The sequence below is a fragment of the Populus alba genome, chromosome 5 (genome assembly GCF_005239225.2).
Source record: "Populus alba chromosome 5, ASM523922v2, whole genome shotgun sequence".
Classification (NCBI taxonomy): Eukaryota; Viridiplantae; Streptophyta; class Magnoliopsida; order Malpighiales; family Salicaceae; genus Populus; species Populus alba.
Genome location: NC_133288.1, coordinates 5,766,311 through 5,785,115, shown reverse-complemented (window position 1 = coordinate 5,785,115; position 18,805 = coordinate 5,766,311). Strand labels below are relative to the sequence as shown.

The following is an 18,805-nucleotide window of genomic DNA, read 5'->3' as shown; positions in this document are numbered from 1 at the left end:
TGGACTCCACAAAGTTTAATAACTTGATTTAAAAAAAAAATATTTTTTTTATTTAATTATATTTTAAAAAGTAAACGGTCACAAAATCAAGCATTAACTTAATGCCTATTTTTTTTTTTTGAAACCACAAAACCCTATAGAAAGTAAAACAAAACGAAACAAATTATAAGTACAATTCTCAATCAATTCATTGTTGAAGAATGAAATAAAAAGAGCTGAAAAAAAATTAATAAAAAATATTAGGATTAAATCCAATAGGTTTTTAAAAAATGTAGGACTACCCTAAAAGAAGAAGATAAAAGAGCCTTGCACGTGGGAAACACGTCCTAGAACATGAGGAAGGCTTGCATCATTTGGGTAGTGCATGAGCACTCTTTCAAGCTTTGATCATGTTGTTTTTTTTATTTTGTTGGAATTTTCATGGGGTCTTTTTCTTATATGGTTGCGTGTGTTGCAGGAGCAGTTTTGTTGTGACTTCGTCAACCATTTTTTTTTCCTTTCTCTTTTTTTTTTTTTTTTTTTCCTTGCCTTGGTTTCTATGATAGTTTATGCTATTATGATTCCCTTGAACCTTTAATGTTTTTCTATTTTAGTCTCTTTACTCTTAGTCTTTAGAAAAATAAAGAATCTGAACAATAGCTCGCAAAATCAATTACCAATCTTATATTAGGACAATTCTTTGATACCAACCAAAAATCATAATCAACACAACATCAAAGAATGAAATTTGAATAAAAAATAGAGAGCCAAACTTGAAAGCATAGTAAAAAATAACTATAAAAGGGTTTCTCATTTGTCTCTCTTTCAATTTTGGTCCCTTGATTTTAAATTTCATCCAAACAACAAAATTGATTCTTTTTTTATGAAATAGAGCACCAATCCAATGCCAGAATATATTTTTGATACTGTGATTACTATATAAAACGCGAATTAAAATAAGTTATAAACTTTAAATTCCAAAAAACACATAATCTAAGGATTGGTTTGAAAAACTAAAATAAATCAATAACCAAAGAAAAGGGGAAAAAAAAAACTGAAACATCAATAAATAATAATAATAAAATGAATAATGTCCCCCTCCTAAAAAAAATATTCTTAATAATTTATCTTTTAAGTTCCATAACCCGAAGGGTGGATATTAATTAGTTTATGAATTCTTTGATTTTTTTTTTGTAACAATAAGAATTATTTTCTCTTTTGCTTCTAATTTATTTATTGAAATAAAAATAATATTTTTAGATTAACCGTTGTCAATATGAAATATGATATTACGAACAAATGTTAAAATTGCTGCAATTATCTCAAAGAATTAAAATTGAAGCACCTCCTTTTTAAGCAATATATTTAAAATAATTTTGAAATGATAATTTAAATCCAAAGATATTGAACGCACTACTAGAAAATTAACAAATACAAATAGAAAAACTGATATAATTTCTTTTTCAATAGATTGTAGTGAGCTTTATAGACAGAATATTCTCTTGATGTATCCATCGGTAAACACCGATGAAAATATTTCATCAATACCAAGAGAATTACAGTGGGAAAAGAAGGAATAGAAAAAAGTCAAGAAGTACGATGAAGTATCATTTTTACAGATAGACTTACTGACATATTTAATTATGTTGATTAAATTTGTTGGTAAATCCGTCTATAATATTTAATTTATAGCGTGACGAGCGACCCTTCTCTTTCCTTCTCTCATTTCTTCTTTTTTCTCTATTTTTCTCTCCAACAAACACCACAAACCCCTCTAATTTTATCACAAACCAACCTCCCGCTATAAATCCAACTACCCCAACACTCAGTTTGTCAGCATCCCTATTCTAATTCAAATTTTATTGAGGATTCCTCACATCAAGTAAGCAAAATTATCCATTTTTTTATTTGAACTCAATTTTAAAATGTTAATTTTTACTGTGTATTTTTGTAGTTTATGTATTTTATTTTATAGTTTTTTTCTATAAATATTTGTTGTATGAAAGTATAATTTGTATTTATTAAGGTTTGTATGAGATTTTATAAAATTGTATTTGTTTGTAAATTGATGAAATTAATTTGAATTTGTGACTTAGGTGTTTTGTGATAAAATAAATAATAGCTTATTTAACTAGTCCATTTTATATTTTATCAATTTTATTGTTGAGTTACAATTTTTGGTAAATATATAGAAATTTGAATTTATGTAGATGATTAATAATTAATTAGTTGTACTATTAAAGTAATTTAAATAAGTTTGAGTTAAACCAATGTTCTGTTATTTATTTAGTTTATGTAATTAATTAATACATGATATCATCAATATTCTATATAGGTTTGACATAAGTAATAGATGATTGTTCATGAATGTATCAAGATTCATCCGAAGGATTATGTAGGATAGATTATTGTAATAGAGTTCAAGGTTTTATTAATTACACATTACATAATCCAAGAAATATTAATGTAAATGGTATTAGATGTCCATGTAAGAGGTGTAAAAATAAAAAAAAAATTCTCAATCTAGATGTTGTAACGATGCATCTTCTACAAAAAAAGGTTCATGAAGAAATACATGTGTAGTTTGCACACGAAAAACTATATGTTCCTCACAAGATCATGGTAGAAAGGATGGTTGAGTCAACTTCTAGTTCTAGCAACGTGTATGAAGTTGTAGATGACAATAATAATTCTTATAAGAATATTGTTATAGATGCGATGGGAATGAATCAAGGTTATATCGGTCAATAGTCAAAGTAGATGAAGAATCCAATGAAGATGGGACTAGTTTTTTTTATCTTTTATCCAATTTATAGGTTTAAAAATTTTAGGTAGTCTCCTGTATATGAGAGGTGCGATGAATTTTTTTTTTTTAAATAAGAATCATTTATGGCACCTTAACCCTTTAATTTGTATAGATACCCAATAAAAAGACATTAACATGTTGTACAAACAGGATCGCTGTTAGTTTATCTAGCAATGATTTTGACAACCATGAATCGTTAGGTGCCCTCTAAGAGTAGGCAACTAAGAGACATGCATCCACTCACGAAGCGGATTCGTCGAATGCAATATTGTCATGTCGAGGAGGGGTCTGTTCACAACAAGATCCATTTATCTGGAAGTATCAGGCTCTAGAATTTGAGGCAATTTTAAACCAATAAGTTAAAAATCAAACGACCCATCTTGCTGCTGATTATGAATAATTTAATGCTAAGACGACAACTCCGTCGATTGCTATTGGAGATAAGATTACTGATGGGTGGTACATGTACTCCCTTTTATTCACCCCACGGTCCAGGCAAACACTCGCCTCCTCCTCCTTTTCCAGTACCTCTATTCTAGATTAATTGTATTTGAACTTATAAATATTTAAATTTGTAATAAATATTTGAATTTTATATTAATTTATTTGTTTTAATTATTTTATGTTTTTGTTTAATTGATTTTAAAAATAAATAAATTATTACTTACTAATGAGTCCACAGAATTGAAAATGATTTACTGCAAATGTTACTACTACTATTTACTCATCGACAAAATAACAGATGGCCTGTTTGATGGTTACATGTCAAATTCATTGACGGACAAAAAAAAAATCATCGATAGAATGACATACGATTTTTTTTGTCAGTGATATGTTATATTTAGCAATAGAAGTATCGATAGAATAAAGCAGGTAGAGTTTTTTGTTTTTGCATGCTTTGTTTGTCAGTAATCCATATGTAAAATTATTATCGATAAACCACAAACCATCTATGAGAGTTTTTCAAATGGATTATTTTTATTTGTGATTATGTGAATAAGTTTATTGTTGATGGACTGTGAATATAAATATTGACAAAATATTTTATAAGTAAATTTAAAAATTCAGGAAGTGTACGACATAGTATGAGAAATAACTTGATGTAACTTCTTAACTAGCATACGAAACTGTAATATTTTTAGATAGGAAAAAAGTATCATATGATAAATCTTTAGCTGTTTATCCTTTAGTGACCACCAATAAAAATATTGGTTTTAGGAACGGATTGAATGCGAATGATGAAGGAATTGAAAAATAAAATAAAATAAAATAAAATAAAATTGCAGCTTTAATTATCTAGTAATTTATGCAAGGGCTGTTTTGTTTCTGTTCAAATTTTAAATTCTCAAATTGAAGAACATAGAGGAACCGCAGCTGGTTTTGCACAATAGCATATAACTAGGCTGGTTTGAGCTGGTGGTTTTATTTGTGTTTACAAGGGGCGTTTTCTAAGCACCTTCACCACGGCCACCCCCACAACTTGCTTTTAGATTGCAAAGTTTGGGGGAGGGCTGGCGGGGCGGGGGGTTTGGTGGATGAATTGGGGGGGGGGGGGGGTCCTGGCATGTGACTATTTACACGTGGCAAAAACCCACCGTAGTCAAGTCATCCAAAGAATGTCTTCCACGTCCTAATCTGTTAGCTGGCAAGGTGTTTACGGAGACGGCTAGGGGACGAAGCCAAATGTGGGTCCCGCTTCAGGATTTAGGGTCTGGGCCAGCTTTGTGGGTTCCACCCCTCAGAGGGTCCCACGGCTTGGAGCTTGGGAAGGAGAGAGGATGCACATTGTGGCCCTCTCGTCCGTCTTGTTGCAACTATAAATCGACCATTGGGCTGTCTCTCTTGCAAGCATACATTACCTCTCTCTCTACAAAACTTTGGGAACCGTTTGCCTTCTTCTCTGTTTTACACTCTCTCTCCCTGTCTGTCTTGTTTGTTCTCTGTATTTCTTCTTGAAGCTTAAAGAGTTATAAAACAGAGTACTCTGTTTTAATTCCTCCTTCTCTTCTTCACTAAGTTTTGTTGTACCTTCGAATATCAGTATCTTCTCGTAAGGTATATAATTCAAGGACCTTATGTAGGTGTAGTTTTCCCTAATGGGTTTTTCTAGATTCTTGATTTGATAATCTTGATTGTCTTCAAATTCTTGTTTGCAATAATTTGGAAGGAAATGTGATTCTGGGTTTTTTTTTTTTTTTTTTTTTTTTGTAGTGGAAAGATGACAAACCAAAATGTGGTAGTGGCTGATACTAACTCTGGAATCAACTTGGCAATCACAGTGCATGTAACAAACTCCTCTATCTTCACCACGGCCGCGCAGAAGCCTCCGGCGGCTCCTGGTGGTTACATCACTATTTCCAGAAAGAAACTTTTAAAGAATCTTGAAATCAGTGGAGAAGCAAGATTAAATGCTTGGGTTAATTCCACGAGAACCTCATCTCCTACTCATGTCAAGTCCACACCTTCTGTTAATGACGACCAAAGCTCATGGATTGTGAGTACACGCACAAAAAGCCCTAAAGCAAAAATAGAAAAACCAATCTTTAACTAATATAAACCTCAGGGAAGGACTTTTAGACATGATCAAATGATGACTCCTGGTTTTTAATGTGGTGATTGCAGCTTCACCACCCATCAGCACTGGAGATGTTTGAGCAGATAATTGATGCCTCCAAAGGAAAGCAAATAGTTATGTTCTTGGACTATGATGGCACACTTTCTCCTATCGTTGATGACCCAGATAGAGCTTTCATGTCCAAGCAGGTTGGTATCTAGTTCTTCTCTGTACATCTCCTCTTCCCTCTTCCCCTTTTTCTTTTTTTATATTGTAACTGAAGTTTGTGTTGGGGAAAAATTAGATGAGAGCAACAGTGAGAAAGCTTGCGAGATTTTTTCCTACTGCAATAGTGAGTGGGAGATGCAGAGACAAGGTACATTTTAAGCCTCTTTTTTTTCCCTCTTTCGAATTCAATAATGTTAGGCCAGTAAGTACAGATTACTTTGGCTCTTCTCCTTTTTTTCCCGTGCTAAACTTTGTGACTTCTGACCATATTTTATAGGTGTATAACTTTGTACGGTTAGCAGAACTGTACTATGCTGGAAGCCATGGCATGGACATCAAAGGACCAGCCAAAGGCAGCAAATACAAGAAAGTGAGTGAGCGTTACAACTGTATTTTCAAGTACCATCATGTAAATATAGCTTGATTAATTTTCTCTATATATCTTCTCCTTTCACAAAATGATAGAAATTGGTTTGTCTTTTATGTTGTCTTCTTCAGGGCAGTGAAGGTGTTGTTTTTCAAGCTGGCAGTGAGTTTCTTCCAATGATAGATGAGGTAATGTAATTACTTGGGTAAGATGTACAAGTTATTACTACAAAGAAAATAAATAAAAGATTGGAGGATATTTACATTTTTTGTTTTCTGGTAATGGGTTTTCAGGTTTACAAAGAACTGGTAGAGAAAACTAAAACAACACCAGGGGCCAAGGTGGAAAATAACAAATTCTGTCTCTCTGTGCACTATCGCTGCGTTGATGAGAAGGTAGGAATCGAGCATCAAGAAAATATCATTATGTTGTTACTGTTATATTAAAACTAATTTTTACGAACTGCGATGCATGAAAAATACAGAAATGGAGTGGACTGGCTCAGGTAGTCAAGTCAGTGTTGAAGGAGTACCCAAAGCTTCGACTTTCTCATGGAAGAAAGGTGCGGCGTGGCATCTAATAAATCAACAATCTTGTATTTTATTTATTAGTTTTATAATGTATGTGGTGAGCATATATATAATTAAAGAGATGCCTCACTTTCCATACCACCTTCTTCTGCACAGGTTTTAGAAATCCGCCCTACCATTAAATGGGACAAAGGAAAGGCTCTTGAATTTTTGTTAGAATCTCTTGGTAAGGTCTTGTTTTCCCTTTTCTTTCCTGTGCTTGATCGATAATAATCACCTACTCAAAAAATTGTAAAGCTTCTATCTGAAGAACCCAAAAAACAAAGAAGAGAAAGAAATCACGGTGTTTAAAAAGAAGTGATCACCCCCACTAGATATGTATATACATACACTTTAAATTGTAAGAGCCAGACATATTATAGTGTTGAATAGTTTATTACCTAATCTCTAATAATCATTAATCTCTCTTACAGGATTCGCCAATTGTACTGATGTTTTTCCTGTTTACATTGGAGATGATAGAACAGACGAGGATGCATTTAAGGTATCCAATGCTTAAAATAAAGACAAAGTCCTCTTTCTTTATCAAACTTACATTAAATCTAGGTCTTTTTAGGTTAATGATGTTTTTTTTTTTTTTTACTGTTGTTAGGTGCTGAGAGAGAGAGGACAAGGTTTTGGTATCTTGGTCTCTAAATTGCCCAAGGACACTAGTGCATCTTATTCCCTACAAGAACCCACCCAGGCAAGTAGCATCCAAAACATGCATAATTGCTCTAATTTATCTATTTCACTTTCTGTATGCTTTTCTCTTTTGAGTAATGCATTGCTAGCTAGTCATATAGCTAATGAGTTTTGGATATTCCCACAGGTCATGGATTTTTTGCAACGTTTGGTGCAGTGGAAACGGCTAGCCTTTCAAAGGCAGTCAAGGGTTTAAGATGGCGTAGGAAAATCGAAACAGTACATATAAAACCACCCCTTCAAGAAATGTAATTAAGGTGGGATCGATGTTAGACTATGTAAGTTCTTGTTCAGGTTAAAAAAATATGAACAAGAAAATAGTAAGGGAAAAAACATGACTCTTTTCTTGACATGAGAGGCCTTGTAGTAACTAGCCAGCTGGGTACAAGGGGAAATTAAGATCTGTAACTTGCAAGTAATTAATCTAAATGCATAGATATTTTGATCTCTCTTTCTACATGACTCGAGCAGATACATCATAAAAATTGAAGATTTATTTTTAAATTGAGTGTGTATATGTGAAACTGCAATCTCCATAACCAAACCTAATAATTAATCAATATTAACTGTAGCTCCTCACATGGTCTGCTTAAACAATAATTTTCTTTTTTTAAGATTCATAATAAACTTCTTTGGGCAAATTAAGGATATTTGTAAGAATGATAAATCCCTCTGAATGATCGAAATTCACCGATCATATTTTACAATATTATTGGCGAGTACTCCATTATTATGTGAGCACGAGTCCACTCCCAGCCATCCAGACGTCATGTCTAAGGAAATGTATGTGGGAACCAAACTCATGTCAACCCGCAGCTCGAAATTACTTTCAAGTTACGGTCTTCAATATTAGCTTCTTCAGTTTTCATGATGAAATATCCTAACTGGCTAAGTGGTCAAGAACTATCATGAACTTAACTTTCAGTCAATAGAAACTGAATCCCTAACCCTTTTCTAATCTGATTTAGATCCCGAGCCTTTCTATCATCTGCAAATATATCATCCGATAAGTTTAATTAAGTTTTTATTTCTTTTGTTTAATCCACATGTCGCGTTATATAAAGGGTGAATGCCCAGTCAAACTTCACAGATTGGATGGTAAAATGGACGGAGGGATGGCTTTGATAAAAGAAAGAAAGAAAATGAAAAGTTAAGGATCTAAATCAGATTTAAAAAAAAGTTGTGGACTGAATTCATGTTAACCAAAAATTCAAAGGTAGTATTTGACCAGATTTGATTTTCTTTGTTTCACAACCTTGCGATTTATGATATTCTAGGAGAAGGATGTAACAACATATTTTAATGTCTATGCATCATCTAATAGTTTAAATCTGATCGATTACAAAAGCTAGCTTGATGAATAATTTATGAGTGCGTGTGGCATTTCATATATTTGAAAAAAAAAAAAAAGATGTTTGGATTTGGTTAGCACTAATAAATATGTGTGGCCTCACATTATTTTTACCATTTTTATTTTCTAGGTCCAGCCAATGCAGCTTGGCATGCTTTGACTCAAACCCATGCGCATGTGTTTTGGGACCTCAAATCTTAAACTAGCTAGGCCCCAAGATGTGTTGATATGGACAAATAACTTAAATCATCTTCCATTAATGCCTTTCTTAGTTTATATGTAGAAAACTGCAAAGTTTTGCAATCAATTCTTTTTGGAAACTTAAATGGTTGGAAAGAAGATTTTGTAAAAGTGATGGGATTGATAATTGAAGTATATCACGGAAAGAACGCAAGGCTCTTACAATTAATCTACATCTTTCTTCTATGCGCTTGAAATGTTTAGTTCAAAGGGAACTTTCTGGAAGAAAGAGCCTCCCACATCTTACATCATAGTTACCTTGAATTTTTGGTACATTTTGCTCAATAATGTACAAGTTTTAACAAACAATATGCTTTTAAGAGAAAGGTCTTTGAGCCCAAGGTTGCCGGTTTTGAGACAATTCCTTTCCTCATAAGTTCCAAGGCTAGCCCTGGTCCTACAGGGTTGAAGGAGAGAGCTAGGTACCTTCGGGGAAACTGCTTTTCAAATCCTAAAATGGATCGTTTAGAAGAACCTCAAAGGACTAGAAGACTGTTTGTACTACAGGGTTGAGGCCGCGTTTCCTTTGATTTGCTGCTTTCTCCACATGCACTCAATAATCCCTCATGAAGGACTACAAGACTGTTTGTACATACTGTCTACAAGTTTGGAAGAAATGTGGTCGTATAAAAGAAAAGGGTAGGGCTAATAAATCACCAGTTACAAAGAAAGAGAACCTTGTATGGCAAATTTTCTGACCAAAGAAAATGAAAAGGCTTTATCTTCCCAAGAGTATATATAGGTTGGCCATGTAAAAACACAAACATGCATTATTGGTTTTATATGAGAGACCACCTTAACCATATTTAGTACAGATCAATGACTATTTATTAACATTCTTTAGCATCAACACCAATAAAGTTGACATGGATCTGTATTTTAGCGCAAAAGGAGGGACAACTCACTCATTACAGACTCAGAATTTACTAGAAAATGCAATGTAAGAAAAGCAAAAGGGATGTAGATGGAACTTATCATAGCTAGCTCACTGACAAATCCTTAATTTGGAGATAAGATTATCGTTTCCATCATTTATCGTTTCCATCATGATTGGTTCATTTGGAGATGTGGTAATGTCAAGGCCCCATTTTATAGATTAAACTTTCCTCTTTTACTTTAAATTATCTTCATGCTGAGTCAAAAGGAGAGACCCATGAGACGGATGATCCAAAAGAATTGTGGACGTTCAATCCTATTTTCAGTTTTGTTTTTGTTTTTCCTTCTTTACACCACGCTACAGCAGCTCTTGGGTCTCCCTGATCTTTTTATCTGAATGAAGACATGATGCTTACCTTGAAGCCAGGATGTACGAATCATGATTTAATTAACCACTGCATAGATATATATACTAATAATAATTAATACCATGTACTATGATCGAAGCTAGCTACAATATCTCATGCACGTTCTGGTAAACAGTACTGATACTATATATCAAGGTGGATTTTATATCCACCCCCCTATGTGATCATGGATCAATAATTGTTACAACATAGGGAATTATTGACTCTAGTGGCTAGGTTAGCTTCCTTTCTTTGCTACTTCCACAGATTCCAGGAGACTGCCTAACCTCCCCCAAAACGGCATCCATGGAATTGATATCCACAAGAATCAGAGAAGGCCTTTTCTGTTCTACATGTCCATGACTCCATACATGACGCGTCTTCTCTCTTAGTGGACACAAATTGATTAAGGATTGTAAGGCTGTGGTTTAAAATGGCTCTAGCTGTGTTCAAATACTCAGAATCCTTTCCTCGTAAACAAATTTATGTGAGCGAAAGCATTCAAGAGAGGCATTTATTAGAAATATATAATACTATTATGTAAAGGACTATATATGGTAATCAAATCTAGATATTTGCTTGGTTAGGTGATCCCTGGCTCCATTTGGCGTACCAAAGATGGACATATACAGCCTTTCTCGGACAAGGAATTAAGAAGAAAGATCTGGAAAGGATTTTAATATATGCTTCGGGGATACACTTTTATGAGTAGAAAAATGAGTAGGCACCATAATACGACAGAAGTCGTGCGAATTTAGTAATTCAGATCTTTATTTTTTCGTCTGTCGAAACAGTTTAATAATTTAAAGTCGCAATAATATGAATTGACTAGATATTATTTGCACATGATCAAAAAGCGGTTGAACTTGGCAGGTTGAATAGAAACGCCCTCAAATAACAAGTCTAATACATAAGCTCAAGTGATATTAATCATTTAGAACTTAGGTGATGGGAATTGAAGTGTCATTGCTTACGAACATTAGAACAGGCCTATACCCCCATTGGGTACTCAGATTTGTAGGAGCCCCACCTTAGAGATGAATGGAACCTCCTGTTTTTTTGTTTTTTTTCTGGCTTTCAAAGGAGACGGAAAAGGATAAACGTTTCGGTTAGCTTCTTGAAAGGGAAGCCCACCACTAGGGCAAGGGAATCTATGGTTGAATGAGGAGTTGGAATCCACTCAAGGAGGTATGTTTGATGTGAGAAAAAAAAAAAAACACACGAATTTTTGTACAGAGACAGCAACATGGCTCCAAGCTTTGACAAGCTCGGTTTCTTTTGGACGTGGAAAGATGGAGTCCACTAGGTTCCACATCCATCATTGGCGCCTTAACTGAAATAAACTAGAGTCTTTTAAGCTTCAATTATTGGTAGGGAAGGAAGCACACGCGGCTGTCACCAATGCAACAACTCTGACCGGTAAACTCACCATCTCCTCTCCTCACTACATTCGAGTACATTGTCGTCGGAAAGGGATGCCTATTTTGGATCTCATTAGTTTGTATGCCTGCGGCTACAGGGGTAAAAAAATATATTCTATCATAAAAAAATATTAAGATATTAGAAAAAAAAAATACTACCAACATGTTTCCTCAAGCAGTTGGCAACCCCCTGCTGATTTCTTTTCCCTAATTATGAACCTCCCGTCCTTTTTCCAATACTCATCACTTTATCTCTATCAAACTATCAAATTTATATGGGAGAACATAGATGAAACCATTAATTCTTGCAAGGATATGGCTTATTTGGCTTTATTATGGATCTAGTTCATGTCTACCTTCACACATGATTGTTGAAAACAATCCTCTTCCTTGGACCAACATTGAGTGTTTAACTTTGGTTTAATTAACAAGATCAAATATTGATGAGTTCGCCTGCCTTGATAATACATTAGTTTCTCCTTCCAATACCAAGATCATGGGCCAGCATATGGTGACTCAAGAATTGACGTAGAATGACGACTCATTGCCATCTTATATCTGTAGTGTGATGACTTTTATAATGATATGTAAGAATTCTGAGGAGACTAAATTAATAAGATAAAAAGGATGGCTAATATATAAAGCAATAAAAAATATTTGTTTAGATAGTAAAGATAAGAGATCCAACATGGTGCTGCACATACAAACCCAAAAGCTGTTCATTTATGCACCAGGCCCCTCCTCCAAAGCTCGGGGCATTACTAAATGACCCCTTTGTTATTTTACAATTCTCTCAAAAGATTAATCTGTATATTTTCAAAAGACTTTGTGATGAGTTCAAGCTGGACATCAACACCTTATGCACTTGACATAGTTACTTTCAGTGAGTTGCTCAATTTATCAATAAGCCATTAGTTTATTCATAAAGATTGCTTTAGTTTGCTCCAGTCCGGGGTGGGTGATTGACAATGAATTTTCAAAAACCAAAAGACATAAGTTTTAAAAACTAGTTAATTTCCATGATATGGATGTATGATTTGGAGTCAGATTAGGTGTGGAACCTCAAGGATCAACCCTAGGATCAGCCTCCCACCCCCGGTTTAGCGAGCAAGTTTGTATGATATATATATATATATATATAACAACAAACTAGCAACCTAGTAGATTCAATACAAATATTGTTTAGTTCAGTTTTATAAACTTTGTGTTCATAAATTATTTAATTTAATATTTTTTATTATTATTATTAATATCAATATTTGAGCCAACTTGCATATATTTTAATTAATTTTATAAATTTAAAAATTAACAATTATTAAATCTTATAACTATCATATAAATAATTATAAAACACGAATTTGAAACCATAAAGAAAAGGAACCTAGTTATTGGCTGTATGTGCCAAAACCCAATGGTCACATGGATGCACGTGTCCCAGATGCCCCTGTTAGAGGGAACATATGAGCAGAGCCTATCTGCGCATGGTTCATAGCCATAGGCCGACGTCCCCCTCCAGCTAGAACCTCTCTGACATATATGAAAAGTATTGATGCATGAGAAAGGGGATGGATAATTGGGAACTGTCTGGTTTGGCGTAGTCTATGCATGAAACCAAACTTACGAATTTTAAAATGCATTATAGATAATGGATGCGGGGAACTGAAGCAACAATTATTATCGATTGAAGCTAGAACCCTAAACCAACATTGGACATCGAGTAGTGAATTAAAGCAGATGGTTTGTTCGTGCATATGAAAACTAAGATGTCACTCTCTCTTCTTTTTTTTCTTTTTTTTTCCTCAGTGAGTAAAAAACTTAGAATCATTCATTCTAAACTTCATCCAAATTTAGAAATATGTGATGGTTTAAAATATTTTTTATTTAAAAATATATTAAAATTAATTTTTTTTAAATAAAAAATTATTTTTTATATGAATACATCAAAACGATTTGAAAAATTAAAAAAAATTATTTTTAACCAAAAAATATTAAATTTAAAAGTAACACGGTTTACATCATATTCCTAATTAACACACTTTTAATAAAATTTCATTTATACCTATGAGAGGAATTAAAATAATCGTTGTTGTTTTGCAAATATTATATAGCGTCCGTCAAAAGTTTTCTTTTAATTTCCACAAAACCAATAAAGATTTATAGATGTAAGTGCAAACCGTCAAAGACTTGTATAAATTTAAAAGTTTAAATTCTTGAGTAAAGTTTTAAAATAAAATTTATATTATTTTTAAATATATCCTTTTAAATAAAAGTTTTTTAAATTTAGAATGTATACATATCATATTATTTTGTGTTATTAATTAATTTTAATTAAAAGAGAAAATAAAGGTAATAAAATTTGAAATTATAACTGTTTAGTTAGTAAAATTTTAATACTATATCAAATAAATATCTCAACATAAAAATTACAACTAGTTTTTATATAAAATGTATAACAACAACAACATTAATAATAAAAAATAATAACAACAACATTAATAATATGAAAAACCAAATGATTGAGGGCACTGAGGGTATGCATGCTACCAACCAAGGTGGGCGAAGATAAATTGACCTGAGATTAATGAAAAGGACTTAGCTTGACTTTTTAATTTTATAGGCTAATAATTAAAATTAAACAAGAAAAAAGAAAGGAGAAAAGAGAAAAAGCAACGTGTATATGACAAATTATAATTAAAGAACGAACCCAATACAAAGAGGGATCAATTTTTCCCAACTAACCAAGTGCAAGTGCGAGCAAGAAAGAGGTAAAGTGAAACCCACCCGTCCAACCTCCTCAAAAGCCTGCATTCTCCACGGTTCTATACAGCTAATGCTCTGCTAAAGTTTTCTTGCTTTAAATCAAAGACTTCCTTCAAAGTACCACTCCCTTTAAGCTACTTGCTTTCTTGACAATGTCCTGTGCAAAGTACAATAATTGTTCTACTTTGGCGATCTCCTTTTTGCTGTTAACTATAATCTTTTGAAGGAAAATGACTCGAGATTGAATTTAAGACCTTGTTTCTTATATCTAGTACTTATCAGGCACATACAATTAATAAGGAAAATTATCAAATTATGAAAATATCCCACGATCCATATCTGATGTATAAATCTCAATTTGTATAGTTTTTTTTTTTAATTATAAACCACTATGAATCTCTACAACATTTAGGCGTCATGATGTGCAGTGCTATTTATCATTTCTCGTCAATGATTTTAACGTCTCTAGTGTCAGTAAGCCTACATAGCAAATTAATCTAACCTCTCACTATTTTCTTTTCTTTTTCGCGTGTACATCTGGGCAGTTGGAGTGTGGCCGTGTCAAACAGTATATTGAGCCCATTGGCTGCCGAATGGGCCCACCGTCGTGCCTATTTGTGATCAGAAGTTTTGTCCTCAAATGAAACATGTTGATGGACTTTAGGCCTCGAACTGATCCAAAATCTCCTCGGATGTCACCACATTTTATCCCATTTTTCTATTTAAAAAAAAAAAGATATTTTCCTGAAAAATGATTTTTTTATTTGAATGCACCAAAAAAAACAAATCATTAATAATATTGATGATAATTGGATAATGATTGTTATCGTAGTAGTGATGATACAATAAAAAAAAAATATAGTTATTTTAATAATAAAGATATGGTATTGGTAACAACGACTATAGTGTGGTAATAATAACAATAGTGATTGATAATTATATATAATAAAATGATATAAAATAATGGTTGTGGTCATGAGTTATGGTTGTATTGATGGCGGTGACGATAATGATAATATAATAGCGGTAATGATTGTAATGATATTGATGAATACCATGAGTTATAATAATAGTGTTAAAAAAAAAATCCCCAACATAATAATAAGTTATTTTCTTCTAATTAATACTATTTAAATTGATAAGATATTTTCTATTAACTTATTTTTTCAGAATTTATTTCACATTAAAAATGAAAAAAGGAAAAGAAAAAAAAAAAAGTCCGCAGGAGAAACGAACTTAGTTTTACTTCATTTAGACCGTGGAGGACATGGAGTTGTTAAGTACTGGACTTCCAAAATTTCAAGATTTTAATTGGGCTTCATCATAGGTGGGCCATCCATTATCTAAGTTCAAGATGATAAATTGGTAGAAAGATAAGCACAATTCATTTTGCCCCAATAGCAAATCAACAGGTGATGCCAAAATTTTGTTACGAAGAGAGGCATAATCAATCGATATATATATAAATTCTGGATGCATGGGTGGTCATCTAGAGAATAAAAATGGGACGCGCCATCACCTTTTGCATCAAGAGACAGGGGAAATGCATAAATTTACAGAGAAGACCATGCAAAGAATTAGACTATAGCCACAAGTGATTATTATATGATTAGTTTTCCTGGAGAAATAAAACGAAACTATAAGTCTATGTGTGTGTGTGTGTGTGTGTCTATATATATATGAAGTCCATCGATCCCACCAACTGGAATAATCAACATAAAATAACATTCGAATGAATGGAAAATACTACAGGACCCGAAGTATTAAATCAATTTGCATAACATCGATGGTTACTACTGCAGTGTGATCATCATCATTGATATGATCAGCACCATCTACTTGAATTTGGACTGACATTTTTGAGAGAGAACATCCTTACCTGCCCCCAAAGAGCTCACCTTGAAAGAACAAACAACATTGATTTCCTTACGCCGTAATTTAATTCCCCCGAGACCTTTCATTGTGACTGGGACATCCATTTTTATTGATAATGATACATGTTTTTTCCCCCTTTTGTCTTGGATGCTCGTTTCAACGTCGTGAGGCAACGGTCCACTTGAGCCAGATAGACCTAACTCGATGCTTTTTGAACTATCAGCGTCTTGATCAACCTCAGGGAATTTTCCTGCACCAATCTTGTGGTTCTTGTATGATAACGTGGCATCCCCTTTGTTACCATAAGAAATGCTCAACCTTCCATTTGGGTTCTCTGTTTCGAATGTGATTTGGTACCCAGGATGTGTTTTCTTATGAGTAGAAAGCGGTTTTTTGACAGCAACATTCACGACGGTGAAGAGAGGGACTTTAGGGGTAAAAAGAATGTGAAATGTCCAGGCGAGTATGCCAATAATGAGAGCAAGCAAGATCAATGCAACAATGATGCACAGCCAACGGTTGCAACATGACCTCTCCTTCTTCTGTGGAAGGCGGTGGCGTTCCGCAATTATAGCATTTTCTGGTGATGGAGTGCTGAAAATTTGATCTTTCGGGATCTGAATAATATAGGTTTCAGATTCAATGGCTTCGGGAGATGGGTGTTTGATGGATTTCTTGCGTGATGGGAATCGTCTTGCTTTGGGAATAAGGTCACTGCCGGATGGTGGGGATCTAGTACTGTGGAGAGGAGGCTCGTCGCTTTTGTCACCACTTTCATTTGAGACCCGCTCCTCCATTTGGAGATGGGGAGCGGCGGGCAAAAGGGAGGAGGTTAGGGTGGCAAGGGTAAATGGTAATGACGTGCAACGAAGAAAGTTAGGGTTTGCATGGGAGGAGGTTGTTGCCTGAGCTGTTGATGGGTAGCATTAGAGATAAGAGGAAAGAAACAAGGTTGGAATTGGAGATTGACAACACGTAAGTACTATAAGTTTGGTAAGGAAAAAGCATTGGTATATCATCAATTTGAGCTTATTTTTAGATCTTTACTTGGTCAAAGGGGAGAGATCAGGGTTTCAGATTTACGCTTTGTCCCTCTTGTAATTAATTAAGGATTCCTAATTAAGATCTTTACTAATATGTGCCTGAAGAAATTTTCCACTTATGCCCATTAATTAATGGCTTTTTGTTGCATCCCAACAGCTAGCCTCGGTCATGTCGAGATATATTTCATTCTTCTGTGGCAGGTTTTGTCACACAGCACAAAATCTGAAAGTGTTATATTTAACTGAAAGAGAGGTCAGGCCAGGCCCAGATCTACAAGGCAACAGATTACAATATTACAGATTAAACTATAGTTTTAATAATTACAGCCCATCTAAATCTGATATCAGCAGGCCTAGTTTGGGCATCTCGTCATTTCTTACTCTCGCCTGGCTCGGCTATAGCCCTAAGCACCCAAAGGCCCAACACTTCCAAAAGCTTTTTCATTCTTGTTTTTTTTTTTTTTTCCTTTTTAAGTTACAAGGGAAGGCATGCACGGGAGGATATTTGAACCTTCTTTCAATTGTGTCCAATAAATTATTTATTAACCATTACAATCCTTTCGTTCTTATTTTTTACATTATTATTTAGTTTATAAATTTAATTGAATAATAAATATTTTAAGCAAGCAAAAAGATATAAAAATATTTTTTTTCTAATTGGCAAGTTTTAAAATCCAAGATATTTAGAAATAAAATTAATGCATTGAATAATTGGATGATTTCTTAATTCAAACAAATTGATTCATTTTTTATGGTCAAAGTATTTGGTAACTTGACATGAAAAGCTTAGATAATTGATAACTAGTAGCAAGTGATATCTAGTAAGTCAGGTAATCGATAGCTATTGTAGTAGCAGGTGATGTCTGGTAAGCTAGGTGACTAGTAATTGATATCTACAAAAGGATTCCTTTTAAATGATATTGGACCTTTGTGATAGTAAAGTCAATAATTTTTTAGAGAGAAAAGGTATAATAATATTGTAGAGATTATAAACTTTTAACTTAAAAATTCATGGTGTATTTATAGTTCAAGAATCTTATCATTTTGTGGAGAGATGAGCTAAAGTATAATTTTACTTTTATAATATTTTGAATTGTATTCTACTTAAAATAACATGTATCGAATCAGTATAAAATATTAAGGAACTTGCATAGGGTTTAGACAAGTGTTGGCCTTGGGCCCATTAAAGATAAAAAATAGATCAAGGCGTGTTATCTAAACTCAAGTATGCTAGGCTCAGGGCGCGCTCTCAAGACCACAAAGGTGCTGGGCATATCACGTCCACGTTGTGCGTGCACCCTGTAGAAGCTCGGGCTTCCTTGCCCAAGTTCATGCTCTCTAGGGAGGTGGGCTCAAGCTTCTCATTGAGCGTTGGGTTTGAACTACCACGACTGAGCCCATTCTTTTTGGGCCCTACTGTACTTTAGGCTCAAAATACCAAGCTCGAGCTCAAAAGGTGTTCTTGTTAAATCTATTTTGAAAAGGAATTTTTTTGATTTATTTTATTTGATGTAATTCTACAAAGTAATTAATAGATAAGTTGCATTTTATATGTTTCTTTTCATTTTAATCTTGACTCTTGACTAAATTGCCAATAGGAAATGTATATTTTTTTTAATGAAAA

General features: G+C 33.6%; 2 protein-coding genes across 2 annotated transcripts; one reads left to right on the top strand and one right to left on the bottom strand.

The window, feature by feature from the left end:
* Nucleotides 1-4,629: 4,629 nt before the first annotated feature.
* On the top strand, nucleotides 4,630-7,665 carry LOC118031727 (probable trehalose-phosphate phosphatase J). Its single transcript, XM_035036224.2, has 12 exons — nucleotides 4,630-4,840; nucleotides 4,997-5,279; nucleotides 5,408-5,548; nucleotides 5,644-5,715; nucleotides 5,845-5,937; nucleotides 6,066-6,122; nucleotides 6,228-6,329; nucleotides 6,419-6,496; nucleotides 6,621-6,690; nucleotides 6,938-7,008; nucleotides 7,117-7,209; nucleotides 7,336-7,665. Exons 2-12 carry the CDS (start codon nucleotides 5,004-5,006, stop codon nucleotides 7,402-7,404), a joined length of 1,122 nt encoding a protein of 373 aa, XP_034892115.1. The 5' UTR covers nucleotides 4,630-4,840; nucleotides 4,997-5,003; the 3' UTR covers nucleotides 7,405-7,665.
* Nucleotides 7,666-16,098: 8,433 nt separating this feature from the next.
* On the bottom strand, nucleotides 16,099-17,138 carry LOC118031718 (NDR1/HIN1-like protein 13). Its single transcript, XM_035036211.1, has one exon. It carries the CDS (start codon nucleotides 16,933-16,935, stop codon nucleotides 16,099-16,101), a length of 837 nt encoding a protein of 278 aa, XP_034892102.1. The 5' UTR covers nucleotides 16,936-17,138.
* Nucleotides 17,139-18,805: the final 1,667 nt, after the last annotated feature.

Excerpts from the sequence above, each read along its gene's own strand:
- LOC118031718 (XM_035036211.1), bottom strand. The coding sequence starts at position 16,935 with ATGGAGGAGCGGGTCTCAAATGAAAGTGGTGACAAAAGCGACGAGCCT.
- LOC118031727 (XM_035036224.2), top strand. The coding sequence starts at position 5,004 with ATGACAAACCAAAATGTGGTAGTGGCTGATACTAACTCTGGAATCAAC. Across the intron at positions 5,938-6,065 it reads AAGGCAGCAAATACAAGAAA|GGCAGTGAAGGTGTTGTTTT; the intron begins GTGAGTGAGCGT and ends TGTCTTCTTCAG. Across the intron at positions 7,009-7,116 it reads CAGACGAGGATGCATTTAAG|GTGCTGAGAGAGAGAGGACA; the intron begins GTATCCAATGCT and ends TACTGTTGTTAG.